This window comes from Triturus cristatus, chromosome 7 (assembly GCF_964204655.1).
Source record: "Triturus cristatus chromosome 7, aTriCri1.1, whole genome shotgun sequence".
NCBI classification, from domain to species: domain Eukaryota; kingdom Metazoa; phylum Chordata; class Amphibia; order Caudata; family Salamandridae; genus Triturus; species Triturus cristatus.
Window position 1 is genome coordinate 665672346 of NC_140590.1, and position 13742 is coordinate 665686087.

The 13742-nt window shown below is 41.8% G+C and overlaps 1 protein-coding gene across 2 annotated transcripts in view; it reads right to left on the reverse strand.

Annotated features, from left to right (window-relative positions):
* LOC146810319 (ATP-binding cassette sub-family A member 9-like) overlaps positions 1-13742 on the reverse strand; it is a 1478308-nt gene that overhangs the window by 440693 nt on the left and 1023873 nt on the right. For both annotated transcript variants that reach the window (XM_085617315.1, XM_085617314.1), the window contains one exon: positions 10784-10897. In XM_085617315.1, coding sequence (XP_085473441.1) covers positions 10784-10897 — 114 coding nt within the window. The remainder of the gene's footprint in view (positions 1-10783; positions 10898-13742) is intronic.

A 13742-nucleotide genomic window follows, 5' to 3' on the forward strand; every position in this document is an offset into this window, starting at 1 on the left:
ATCAGTATGAATATATTATTTATACTGACGGATCAGCGCAATCGGCCTCAGGAAGTACGGAGCAATACAGCTCAGCGTGTACTATCATTAAAGGTTGCATGGGTGATGGCAAGTTCCATTCTAGTTGCACAAAAACGCAATCTCTAGGAGACTGCACGGCTCAGTTGGCAGAATTAAAAGCACTAATACTGGCACTGGTAAATACGGATCACAAATTCCCCACACTAATCGTGTGTGGTTCCTTTTACTGTGTACAGTCGTACAGTGAGTATTTACATCATTGGGAACAAAACAGGTTCAAGGATGCGAAAGGTGGCACAATTAAGCATAAAATGCTATGGGAACAGGTAGCAGAGTTAAAAACCGAGCTACCAAGCACTCACGTGATCCATACACTAAGTCATCAACATGATGCCGTTCACGTTGCAGGGGATTCATTGGCTGATGAAGCCGCAAAGGCGGCTCTTCGCGCGGCTTCCGTAGCTGCACTCATTCATTCAAAAATGAGAATAGACAGAGATATTATGGTAGCTGTCATCGCATCACCCAAAGGCAGTGTAGCAGTACCTAAAAAATTTCCACTCAAATACTCCTACAAGTTAGATGCACAAAACATGCCATATGCTCAGAATCCTGGAGTGGGGGATAGAGTAATAACAAATATGGATCGTAGGCAAGGTTTAATACCAGCTGCACACAAGGGTTTGGGCTCTACGCACACAGGCGTTACAGCAACTATGTCTTTACTGAAACAGCAATATTGGTGGCCAGGGTTAACTAAGCAAACTAAAGACTATGTCTTGAATTGCGACATCTGCCAGCAGATGAAAGGCTCCACAGTAGCAAAACCCCCGTAGCCCCATTATTAAAATCAGACAAACCTCTCGCATGTGTGTACTTGGACCACTGCGGCCCCTTACAAACCGATGAGGCTTACAAATTATATCATGATTGCAGTGGATTCATGCTCGAGATTCCTAACGGTATGGCCTGAGCGCTCGGCTGATGCTCGAACTGTTATCAAAGATTTGCAAGCCTTTATCTGCACATACCCAGTTAACACGTTACATTCTGACCACGGACCTGCGTTTAGTTCTCGGGCTTACAAAGAGGCAATGGAAGGAATGGGCGTAGCATTGCGGTACTCCTCTCTGTACCATCCCGAAGGAAATCCGGTTGTGGAGAAGAAAAACTGGGACTTAAAACAATCTTTAACAGCTAGGGTATTAGGCAAGGGCAGTAGTTGGGTCACACACCTTTATGGGGTACAGCGGGCGTTAAACAACCAGCCAAGAAACTCTCTAGGGGGTGTCACTCCATATAAAGTCCTCTTGGGACACAAAGGTGTGTACCTGATCTTGATTGTGAAGGCGCAGTGGCGGATGAAAAACCATTTGACATCCATGATCCTTTGGCTGTTTTACAGGATCTAAATTAATCCAGGATAAAACAAAGCAATGTCCATTTAAAGCAGACCACCACTGAGGAAGTCAAAGTAGTCACGGCAAGACCTGTCTGGATCCCAAAAGTCAGGGATCTGGTCAATGAGAAAATTTCCGACAAAAAGGAATTTGGACCTTCATACAGGAAACTTGTACCAGTCCTTGTAGCACACAGAAAATGAAGGGTGCTGCTCCCATCTCTTGCCGGAAAGAAGGAGAAAAGATTTTTCTCAATTGACTTAATCAAGCCACACTATGTGGCCGATACTAAGCAGTAGGCCTCGTGGTCACCATAGCAGCAGACACCCTCCTCTCGCTACAATCCAAGAAGTTCAAACAGAAAGGCTCATCACGCTTGAAGAGCCTCCTGGATGGAATGAAAGACTAAGCAACAACGCTATGGAACTTGTTCCTCTTGAACCCGAAATTCAAATTCAAAATGAACATCAGAATAATTCACAAGTTGCAATTAGACCTAATACAGACGTCTACATCAACATGCCTCGTTGAGAGGAAGATAACATTTCAACTAATCCTGATGCAATTCCTAAAATTGATCGAACTGCTTCTGGCTATTTCATGAACTTTGATACGTTTTCTATGGATCCAAGCAAGCCGGAAACGACGCCAGTCAAAACACCATTCAAGCAACAATTAAAGAACTTTTTCACTTTCTTCAAAAGACATACCTGGTATCACCTTGGATTCAACTCTGGGTAATTTCTGGGATATGTTTTTTTCTTTTCTGGCTAGGCTTAGTACTAACTTTTAGTATGCTTATTAATGGACACTATCTTCAACAAAGTTCCACAACCCAAAAGGTCAACATCCTATTGAAGCCACATCCATCATCACATCGTGAACAAAGATACTTGTCATCAGTGAACATTAAAGCTGTTCCTATACCGGATGGTATAGTATGGGACAAGGTTGATTTTAACATATTCAGCCTGACCGAACTTTTAAAAATTAATCATGTATTTAAAATTTCATTAAGTGATATCATTAACTCAAGTACATTTTCTGATGATTGGGACACTGAAACAGTAAATAACATGTTGTCTGATTTAGAGAAAACTGCTGCATTTTCTAATAATGAAATGTTAGAGGGTTCTTCAGACTATGACAAATTGCACTGTTACCAACATAATGGTCATCATTTCCTGCACAAATCCATTTTAGCTAGGAATGTTTTGAGTATCATCAGTGGGAACATTGCCTAACACCACCAAAATGTAGTTCACAAGTGTTAGCACATAAATGTGCATACTTTTCAGGGTTTAACACAACAGATCCAGCCTCATATTATTATACGGTTGCACCAACATCAGCACTGAAAATTTACCATATAGATTACAATGCCGGAGTGGAGATCGAGAAGTGTTTCTTAGTGGTACAAACTGCAAGAACGCTTTAAGCGGTTCTCTCATGTGCCAAGATATCGTTTTGCATGGATCCTGTAATGATTCAATAGCGAATATGTCTTGCCACATGAAAGGAACTCCAGCTGCCGTGTTCACGCCAGTGTTAGAGTTACTTTCGAATGGGAGTTACTTGATGCTGAATGATCAAGGTTGCTGTGGTATGCTTCCGGGCATTGCCTATCTGGTCACCGTGAACACTAGGGTTACTTGTTGTATGCAAGTATTGTTTCCACCAACAAATACATTCAGGGAGGTGCCGCTATGGCCTTCACTGAAAGTTGCTTTTATACATTTTGATGCTTTGAGAAGAATGACAGCCATGGTTTTACAGCAGACCGTAACCTTCACCTCCACTCGACAAACCTTTGAACTTCAATCGCAGGGACCTCGACTGAGATACAGGCACTTATTTGTACCAACTGCCCCCTACATTTGGTAATAATGGTGGGTCGTATCTTTAATATGTCAAATACGAGTGGTCCTGAACACCGATTTAAGACCATAGGGTCAGGATTCCTTAGCACTTTTCAAACAATCCTCAGAGTTATTCCTAACTTTATACACTCCGTATTTGGAAGCATTTTCGGGGGTCTACCTCTGATCCTGCTCGCATTTGCTGGAATCCTGATTGTCGTTTACCTGCTACAGAATGGATAGACCAACCACCAGCGAGATGGCAAAAGCTCTCCTGGAGAGATATTACCGTGAGCGCATGGTATAACATCTGGGTGCACCTCACCTTCGAGAACTAAGTGCTACTTGGTTCATATCGTTCAGACCAGTCATTGAAGACTGCATCGTACCTGTTTTCCGATGCCTGTTTTGTGGAGGAGAATGCAAGTTGGACATCTGTCTGACACCTCTAATGGAGACGCTGGAGGACTTAGACTCCAGGCTGGAACCACTGCGATCCCATGCTCGACTCTGTCCTCAGCGTATTCCCATCTTGACAAATGCATTCCTCGAGGATCTGCAGGTTCCCTTTTCAACTGAGTTGTACTTCAGCTTCACCATTGGCACCGAGGTATCGAATAGAGCACCGGCTGCCTCTCCACCAGCTGTTGGCAGCACTGAATTTCATCTATGTACCCTTGACGTGCTATGCGAGATATTACAATGTTTGTCCCCTGCGGCTGCAGGCAGTGATAATGTTGCGTCCCCCAGCCAGGACATTTAATCTAAATCTGGCTCATCGTGTGCTGGGAACGAATTCAACAAAATTCCTCAAATTGACACTTTCAATAACAAAGCATGGCCTTCTGAGTACGCTTGAGGTAGTTCAACGTGTATGATCGAACTAATTTAGGACTGTGATTTGCGGTACTTTAACACAAAAATCATATTTCAAGTTAACATTTTTCTCTCCTGGTTTTTCAAACTGTTTTTAAAAGATGTTTTAAAGTTTTTAGAAACATTTTAAATGTCTCATTGATAGTCTTATGCACTGACACCATTATAAATGTGTATCTCAAATTGTGTATTATTATTACTGTTGAGTATTAGGAGGAGTGGGTGTTATATTTCATATCGGTACCCTAATATAGGTCCAGGGAACATCGTACACTTTCCCTACATCATCTCCCCTTCATTTCATATGAACGAGCATTATAAGTAGGCCTAGGCGGAAAATTCAGTTCCGCTCGTGGAAATTGCGGAATTTCGCGTTCCGCGGAGAACGCGAAATTGCCCAAAATTCTGCTTTCCGCGACTTCGCGAAATTTTTTCTTGTTCGCGTTCTCAAAATGCGTGTTCGCGATATATTTCTCCCCGAGCACGCAAACAGCAACTGTGAACAGGAAAAAAGCATCGCGAAAAAGCAATTTGCGGAATTTCTGCATGTTCGCGGAGATTTTTACCATTTCGCGGAGATTTGCGTAACGCGATTACGCAAATTCCGCCCACCCCTACTTATAAGGACATAACTCCTAATAAGGACAGAATGCCTTATACGGACATAACACCTTATAAGGACTGGAGCCTTTTATGGACTAAACCTTTCACCTGGTTCCATGCAGAGGGAGGGCTTTTCCCAATTGATATTGCTAAGACGTCATCCTTAGCACATATGAATGATTTATGAGAACACTACCCAGGGGGTATCTTCACCTCTCCTATCTATGCACAACGTTCAATCCCCAACGTCATCCTCATACTGAACAATGGCTAACACATGCACAAGGACTGTATAAATACAGCACCTCTTGCTATTAGTAGGCAGGAGGGAACCGAGACTTCAAGGCTGACACACTGACTAGAGATGCTGAGACTCCTGCATGCAGTCGCTCCGGCTGACAGTGGTCTGAACATCCCTTGCAGGGTGTTCAACTCGAGACCAGGGCGAGGTCCCACACTCTCATTATTCAGGTAATGGGGTTAGACTAAATCCTAGCGGGATTCTTGGCTCTTAGGCTTATTAGCTCTTTCACACCTACTCACATGCTAGGTACACTTAGGTACATCTAGACAGGCGCCTTAGGAGTATGCGCTTTATTTTATAAATGCATTTTATATTCATGTATATGTTCATGACTATTGCAAAATGGTAGAACTGTATTATTCCTTTTTATTCACTGTATTGCTGATCCTATATCTCTGGTACACGAGTCTGAGGAATCAGGGTTTGTTATGTTCTGAGGTTTCCAACAACTAATCTCTCTGATAAAAGGAGATTCTAGTGGCACTGTCAGCTAGCTAATGCAAAACACGACTAACATATGTGGTGGGGGTGCATAGAATCAGTCTACCACCAGTGTATGTTCTCCAAAAGCGCAGGTCATGCAAGGGTACTATAGGAACTACACTACAACCAAAGATGCCAAGTGCATGAATGAGATTAAAATGGATACACAAATTCAGAGTTGCTGAGAAAGATGCCTGTATTATGTTTGTTATGGGGCCCCCAAAATCTTTAAGATGTCTCTGGTCACAACAAAACCTCAATTTTGACATCACACCACACTACACCCCAGAGGAGGGACATTAACCAACACCACTGAGCTTTCTCCTAAAGAGAAAAAAAGACCTCTCTGCCTCCTTTGCACACTCGCCTAACATAATAAACTACATCCTAGTGGCAACAAATGACCAGATACTTCTGCAATCAAATTGGAATACCTGTCACACTGCACTACTTCCTAAAAGTACAAACCTGTTATCATCCACTGCATTCCAGGGCACCTAAAATACTATACTGTCCAGCATCATAAGATGCCTAACAGACTACACTCCTGTTAGAAGTGGAGTTTCTGATTGGATAGGGTATGCACCTAAGACAGGTAGAACCCCCCACTCTAGTCAGGGCAAGTAAGTTACATGCCAAACATAACCTGCGCTCACCGGCTGGTAGCTTGGTGCAGAGCAGGCAGGCTTATCATCAGAGGCAATGTGTAAAGTATTTGTGCAACACACTCCCACAGAAACACAATGAATACACCACAAAAGAGACTCCACACAGGTTACATAAAAATAACTGATTGTATTATAAACTCTTTAAGGCCAAACCAACATGAATATCACATATTCTTTTCAAGATATGCAGATGAAAAGTTAGGGCTTGTTATCCTGATTAAAACAAGCCCACAATGACGTACATCCAATACCTATATCCAGAGATATGCAATTAGCAAGTATAACTGTCCAAGCAGTGCTTAATCAAGCTGGGCTCCTTTTAGAAGCCTTACGGCAATGCTTTTCCACTAGGAATGACAAGAGTAGTTGCCATAGAGATTCTGAAGGGTTTAAATACCTGATCCCGGCAGAGTTTCCCCTGTCTACGATCATTTCCGCTGAACCTTGCTGCCTAGACGTCGGTCGATCGTTTTCCGACGCTGCTTCTATTAAGGTATTTCTTTCGTATTTCGCTGCGCAGCCTTTTCTTTAGCTACATATCTTTTTGAGTAGTTTTCTTTACAGTTGTTTTTGTCCATCTGTCTATTTATCTGAATATACACCTTTATATTCGCGACATTCCCTGTGTATGTCCGTCGAATTATTTTAGTATTTCTATTTACTGAATTCTTTATTTCTACTTTTCTTGTTTTCAGTACTTGTTATCGCTACTGCTGCTTCGAATTCGATTCTCCGAATTTTTAGCTTTTCACTGCTATCTGTGTGGCATGTTGTAATCTACTTTGATGCCAGGTGAGCCTTTTTATACTTTACCTGATTATCGTTTGAACCGACTTGTTATGTTGCGGTTCTTGAACGTACATCTGCCTTTGTTTGGCGCTGTGTTTCTATCAGAGCAAATGTAACGGCGTTCTTTGGATCCGGAACATTCTTCCTTTTTCTTTTTTCCTCCTGTGTGTTTGTTTTTTGACATTAGGGAGGAATCCGATGAAACAATTTCTTTTTGAAAAAGAAGCAAACTTCCTTTAAGGTCCAGCTGCCGATAATTAGCCTTGAAGATTTTGCCATCTACGATACTTTGGTAATTTCTTCTCTCTTTATTGCTGGGGTTACATAGCAGTAGGATCTGGTTGTAATATATAACGATTATCTTAATTTTGGTGCTTTGTTGTAAATCTCTTTCTGTGTTTTTTCTTTCGTCATGGATTCATTATTATTTATTTTCTCTGAGATGCATATCCGTCTAGAATTTTTAATTCTTTTATTTTTCGATCTCGATTGAAGTGATTCCTCTGTACTTGTGGAAACCCCATCTAGGAAGTATTTGCGTTGAACAGTCTCTCTTTATCAACGCAGGTAAGCTCCTTTTTTGTTCTTTTGTGATTCTCTATGTTCGCCTGAATACTTTCCCCTATTTGCAGTTACCGCATAACGGTCTCGATGTATTCTTCAATGTTCTCCTTTTTTGTCCACAGTCCTTGGTTTTGCTCTTGGTGCTTGCTTATCAACATTTGAATTAAAAAGAATTGTATTTTTATCATTTTTGCCTGTGACTCTCGGTTTGGATATTGTATACCAATTGCCCGTGTTCTCTTTTTACATATACACTTCTATATATATAGACACCTAATTGATCTCTTTACATCTTTGACAGGTCCCGTCTTTTTTGGTACTTTCTGTTACGCCCTGAAGAAGGTGGTACTCCCTATTAGGAGTTGTTTCACCGAAACGCGCGTCGGCGTTGTTGATCAGCACCCCACTATTCCCTCCACTTGATTGGATGTGTGCATTTCAGAAAATATCCATAAATTTGTTTTGATCAATTACTAGAATCTTTCTGGAGTTTCTATTTTTTGGGGTAGGGGTCTATGAGTGCGTTTGGTTCGTTCTTGAATGAATATGTTTGTGTGATGTTGTATGAATGTGCTTTTTTGGATATGAAAGAGTGTATGTTTGATTAAACTTTCTTTCCTGACTGGGAACCTGTTTTTGTCTTTCTTCTTACTTTGTTTTGCATCACATCTGTATTTCCTTTTGTACAATCATTTGTACTTGTTTGATGTAGAAATTTTTGATATATTTTGTGTGTTTTGTATACAAAAAACTTGATGTGTATATTGTTATTACCCTGGAAAAGAATCTAATAATTTTTTATAAAAGGAACAATAATAAAAGAAAAAAATTTATGTGACACTCTCTTCCTTTTTCTTCCTTTGTTTCTTCATAAATTTCTAGGTGTCTATATATATATATATGTCTTTTGGGCTTGATCCAGCCAGAGTGTCATTTTGTCCGGATTAAATATATGATACATTGTACTTATCTCAATAATAGGGGTAGAGTACAGCCTTTCTGTGTTGTTAGTTGCCATAGAGATTCAGAGGTCCCCAGGGAGTCACGAGTTTATGGGGACAGCAGGGAAGACCGCACTTCCACGCTACCCCAGTACCTCACCAAATAAAGTCGTCGATCGCTGGTTCGGCGAGCTGAGGCCGGGTGCGCTCAGCAAGTGCAAAGCAGATGTACTGCGGAGCAGAGGGGATCCCCTGATCGTTGCGGGTCCCAGGGAGGGGGAAAGCAGCCACGATCAGCGCATCTTGATGTGCCCACAGTGGAGTGGAGGTGAGCACTGACTTCCGAGATAGGAGCAGTGCACAAGTTGTGCACTCACCTGATGCTGGTTGGTGAGCACTCCTAGAAAGGAGGAGTGTATTGAAAAACAAGGGTGCCCCATCATTTGAACCTGGGGTAGTCAATACTGTTTGGAGGTAACAATGGTTCATATAAGGCCAACTGGTTCTAGAGAAAGGAAGTTATTGATTTAAGAGAGTGTTAATCAATCTGCCTATGGCATGGGGCATATTATTGAATAAATGCCAAAACGGAGCAGCAGTTGACAGTTTACATTTGTGCGAAGGGACACAGGTAGGGTATTGACATTATAAATCATTTATTTATAAATATTATATCAGAGACTTTTGAAGAATAGTAAATGTGCTCACAAAAAAGTGAAAAAGTGTGTGATGTGATGAGTGAAAGTAACATTTAAAAATATATGCATCGCATTGACAAAATAAGTACAAACTCCTGGTGATAATTTTTAACAATAAAGGAGTCTTTTGTTGTACACAAGGTTGACAGTGTTTCGATCTCAGTGATTTGACATCTTCATCTGGATGAGATTTCTGAGCATGAGGAATTCTACAACCGGAAGAAGGTCAGTGAGTTTATGGATTGAAGCAGGAGTGGTCAATAATTTATAACAAAAAAAGGCAATAAATGGGCAGTGGACCTGAACGCTAACAAAGCACCTTCACCGTAAGTCACCTGCAGTATATTTTCTTAGAGCAGTATTTTTGTGTGCACTTCTTTGTAGGCACCCTCTACCCAAAGGTGCCTCCCTAACTAGGGAAATTTTATATACCAAAGCATGGAACAAAGCTGTACCACATATAACACAATAGAGTACTGTGTTACAATGGAATGTATCAACAATTTAAGAAGCACAAAACATAGCACAGTCCAGTTGCATTTTCTTCCTTTATTCGTCTTTCATTTGATATTCTTAAAAACACCAGCCAATGCGTTTCATCAAGTAAAGAACCTTGGATTTCTTCAGGGCAAAACGTGGCAATCTGATACAGCAGTATACGGACTTCCAACGTTAAATATGTTTTAATGATTCTTGACCAAACAGCAATATCTGTTTGATGTCACAAATGATGCCACTACTGTGCCGATGTCTTAAAATGGAAGACTCTCAATGGGTCATGCTCTTCATTACATTTAAAAAGCTCCTTAATTTTCAATGTAAATAGGAACTAACCTATTGAAGGGGACTATAGACACCCCACTGGATACACTTCAATTGGTGTCCGAGGGGTGAGATGACCGAAAGTGCAAAATGGCGTCCTCCTGGTCGAACGACCAATTGAAGTGTATCCAGTGGGGTGGCTATATTCCCCTGTGGGTGACATAAGCAGTTCTGCAGGTCCACTAATAGCATTTCATTTATAGGCCCTGGGTGTATGGTAAACCACTTTACAAGGGACTCAGAAGTAAATTAAATATGCCAAACGGGTGTATACTAATAATACCATGTTTTAGGGGGAGAGAGAGCACATGCCCTTTAGCACTGGTAAAGTGCCCAGAGTCCTAAAGCCAACAAAAAAGGGTCAGAAAAATACGAAGAAGGTGGCAAAAAGTTTGGTGATAACCCTGCAAAAAGGACCAGGACCAACAACTGCTTATACTCATTGAATAGGCAACAAAGACGATACCGCTACGGAGAGTACCTCACCACAATATACTTTATCCTCTGTACACTAACACAGAGCACTGCACTTTCTGATAGGAACACTTACTCATACCAACCCACTGAACCTTCAGGACACTAACTCACCATAACACAAGTTAGGACCACTAAGACACCATAATTCAACAATATAAACGGTATCACAGCACAAATAATCCTGTGACCTATTGCTCATCAAACTGCTCTACACTAATTGGCTATTATCTCACAGTCTTTCACAAAAAAACATTTTCTGTGGTTAGTCTGTTTCTTACCATCAAGAAGATGCAGGCCCAGAAATCTGGATTATTTCTCCCTTTACGACAGACAAATGAAATTACATAGACCAGAAGTATAACAGATGCTGAGTACCCAGTCAGACAAAGAATCTGAAAAACAGAAATGTATCATCAGCTTGGCAAAGAGTTTCCCCAAAGTTTAAAATGATATTGTGTCGTAAAATAAAACAAATATTAAATTAGAAAAACAGGAAAAAAATATATTAGTCTAGTCATTAAGGTATGTGCATCTTCTTTTAAGGTCTGGTCTTGAGGTTACTTTTGCTATTTGCCTTACATCAAATAAAATACAAAAATAATAATAGTGAGACTTTAGGTCAACCCACTTCAGCCATTGCCTTGTTGAAATAATATTCACATTCTAGATCAGTACATTGTTAGAATAAAGAGAGTGTGGTAATGATCCAGATCCTTAAGCCATTGAAGGGCAGTTTTCAAGGTCAGCTATCTTGAGAGATGGTATTTCACCATATTACGACTGAGTCTGATTGGGAAAATGTGATTGCCAAGTAAAAAAACTAGTTTTAAGTCCAGGCTCAGACACAATTCGATGCACAGCTGTGAGATCCCATGGAAAGTTGCATGGGCATGAGGCTGTGAGGCTGGTTCCTTGACATGCCAGCTCTAGCACATGGAGTTAAATCATGACACTACATATAGGAAAATTGGTGGGCAGTGCCTGAGGTGTAATCAAGAGTCATATACGTCTTGCCTGTATATGCATCATAAGCTGGCTTCCTGGGGGAATACAATGCTGGACCTAAGTGATAACATGGCAGTATTCATGGTGAGGCCACCATCTAAGATTTGGAAAATGGAGGCTTGCAGCAGTGTCACTGGAGCTGCTGTAGATCGTCATGCAGTATCACTACATAGGGTAGGCAATAAAGGTGAGTGGCAGTGGGCTGCAGCTGTGCCTAACCTCCACCTCAAGTCAACGCCGGAGCTAGAGACCCCCATCCTGGCACTATAAAATGCCTGTACATCAGTAAGCACAAAACAGAATAAAAAAGTAACACAACACTGAAGAAATCCAACCCCAATTTATTAAAAGTAGATTATATTTTATTAATTTTAGACACCAAGGTGAGCATAATCTACCAGAGGGTTTTTAAGATAAACATTTTTAGAGAAATCATAAATCTCAGCCTTTTAGTCCAAAGCACAAACAAGCAATGGTATCCGTAAAGTATGAAAAGTTTGAAAGAGTTGTGCTTGGCTACTCCCTTCTGTACTGGGTGGCCAGTTCCAACAGGGTAAAGGTCAGAGAGGCCAATAAGGAATATTCGAACAGTTACCTGGTCGCCAAATCGGTTTCAAGTCCAGTTCCACACTTTACATCAAAATTGCAATAGACTTTAATGGAGTGGTCCTGAGGATACAGGATGCTGAAAGATGCTCCGTATAATGTGCAGTCCATGGGGGTCTCCTTGCAGTTATGCCTTGGTCCACGGGTAAGATGGGGCAACTTTGGCAACAGGGTTCATATCCTTCAAAGTCCTTTTTGGGCCATTAGATGTCTACCAGTTTGGGGATACTGTGCTCCGTTCACAGCAAGTTCAACGGTTTTCTTTGGTGAGGGCTAGTGTCTATCTTGGGAGACCAATCCACACTCTAGTTACTTTCCCTGGTAAGGTAGACATAGATGCAACTTTTGAGTCCAGGGTGAAGATCTTCTTGGCGGCATTTTGGCGGTCAGGGCTGATTTCTTGAAGATGGCTACTGACTAGCCAGAACAGACAACTCCAGCATTAAAGCCCTGGTAATGAAGCAGGGGGCCAGCTGACTGACCCTTGGAATCTGTACTTCAGGCTGGGGTTCTGGAGAGACTTTTCTAAGAACCAGGCACCACAGTCACAGTCCTCTCTTCACTAGCCCAAGAAGCAGCAGCTGCAGTCCAGCAGTTGTTACAGCATTCCTTGCCAGGTCCAGGAGTCAGCAGGGCAGTACTTCTTTGGTCCTTTCCAGTCCTGGTGTGATCTGAGGTTCAGGGTGCCAGGGGTGCCATATATTTGCTCAGAAAAATCCCTGGGGGAATGATGCAGTCACTAGCCAATGACAACCAGGATCCCTCTAGCCCTGTGACAACTAGCAATCCCAGAGTGCACTATTCTGCCCACTCTCAAGATGTCTGAACCCTTTCTTGGCAATGAGGAGCTTGGGAGCCCACCCTAGAGGTGTGGCTACCTGGGGGCTACACGTCCATGGAAAAAAATGTTTGGCTATTGGTTTCCCCTTTCTGTTCCCTTCACCAGCCCATCTACCTGAACAAAGGATCAGCTCTACTTAAGTGTGATCACTATTAGCCCACCAAAGATGGTTCATCCTTTGAAGATTACCTTTTAGGCCACCACCATGAGTGGCTGCCTGCAAGGGAGAAGTAACACCTCCCTCTGTGTCCTGCCTCTATTGTTCCTGACCCTGGAAGTAGTTCACACTACTCCACAGGAGGACAGAAGCCTGCCTGGTGGTCAGCAACTGCAAAAAGGCCAGTGGATAAACTGGGCAACAGAGTGGCAATTTTGTAAAATTTGCCGTTCCTTAAAAGTGATATTAAATTCCACCTGGGCATCAAGTTGGGGTTAATCTCACAAATAAGTTGTTACCTGCAAGAACCCATTTTAGTAGTCCCATTCAGAAGTTAGCACAGCTGAGATGGCAGTTTGTAACTCAGTACTAGCCAATGGGGCTACTTGCTTTTCCACACAAAATACAACAATTTGGACGTTTTACTGTTGGGACATATTAAAGTACATGTCCCACTTAGTAATATACTGTTCCCTGCTTTAGGGCCTTCCTTCTGGGAGACGTAGATATATTATTGAGGGAAGTGGGGGCTTTCCCATTGGTTTAAATGGCAAAGTAAATCTAGCTGTTTAAAACTGCTCTTCCAGGGTGCTGTGTCAGGCTAGGAACCTTCGAACTTACATGCCCT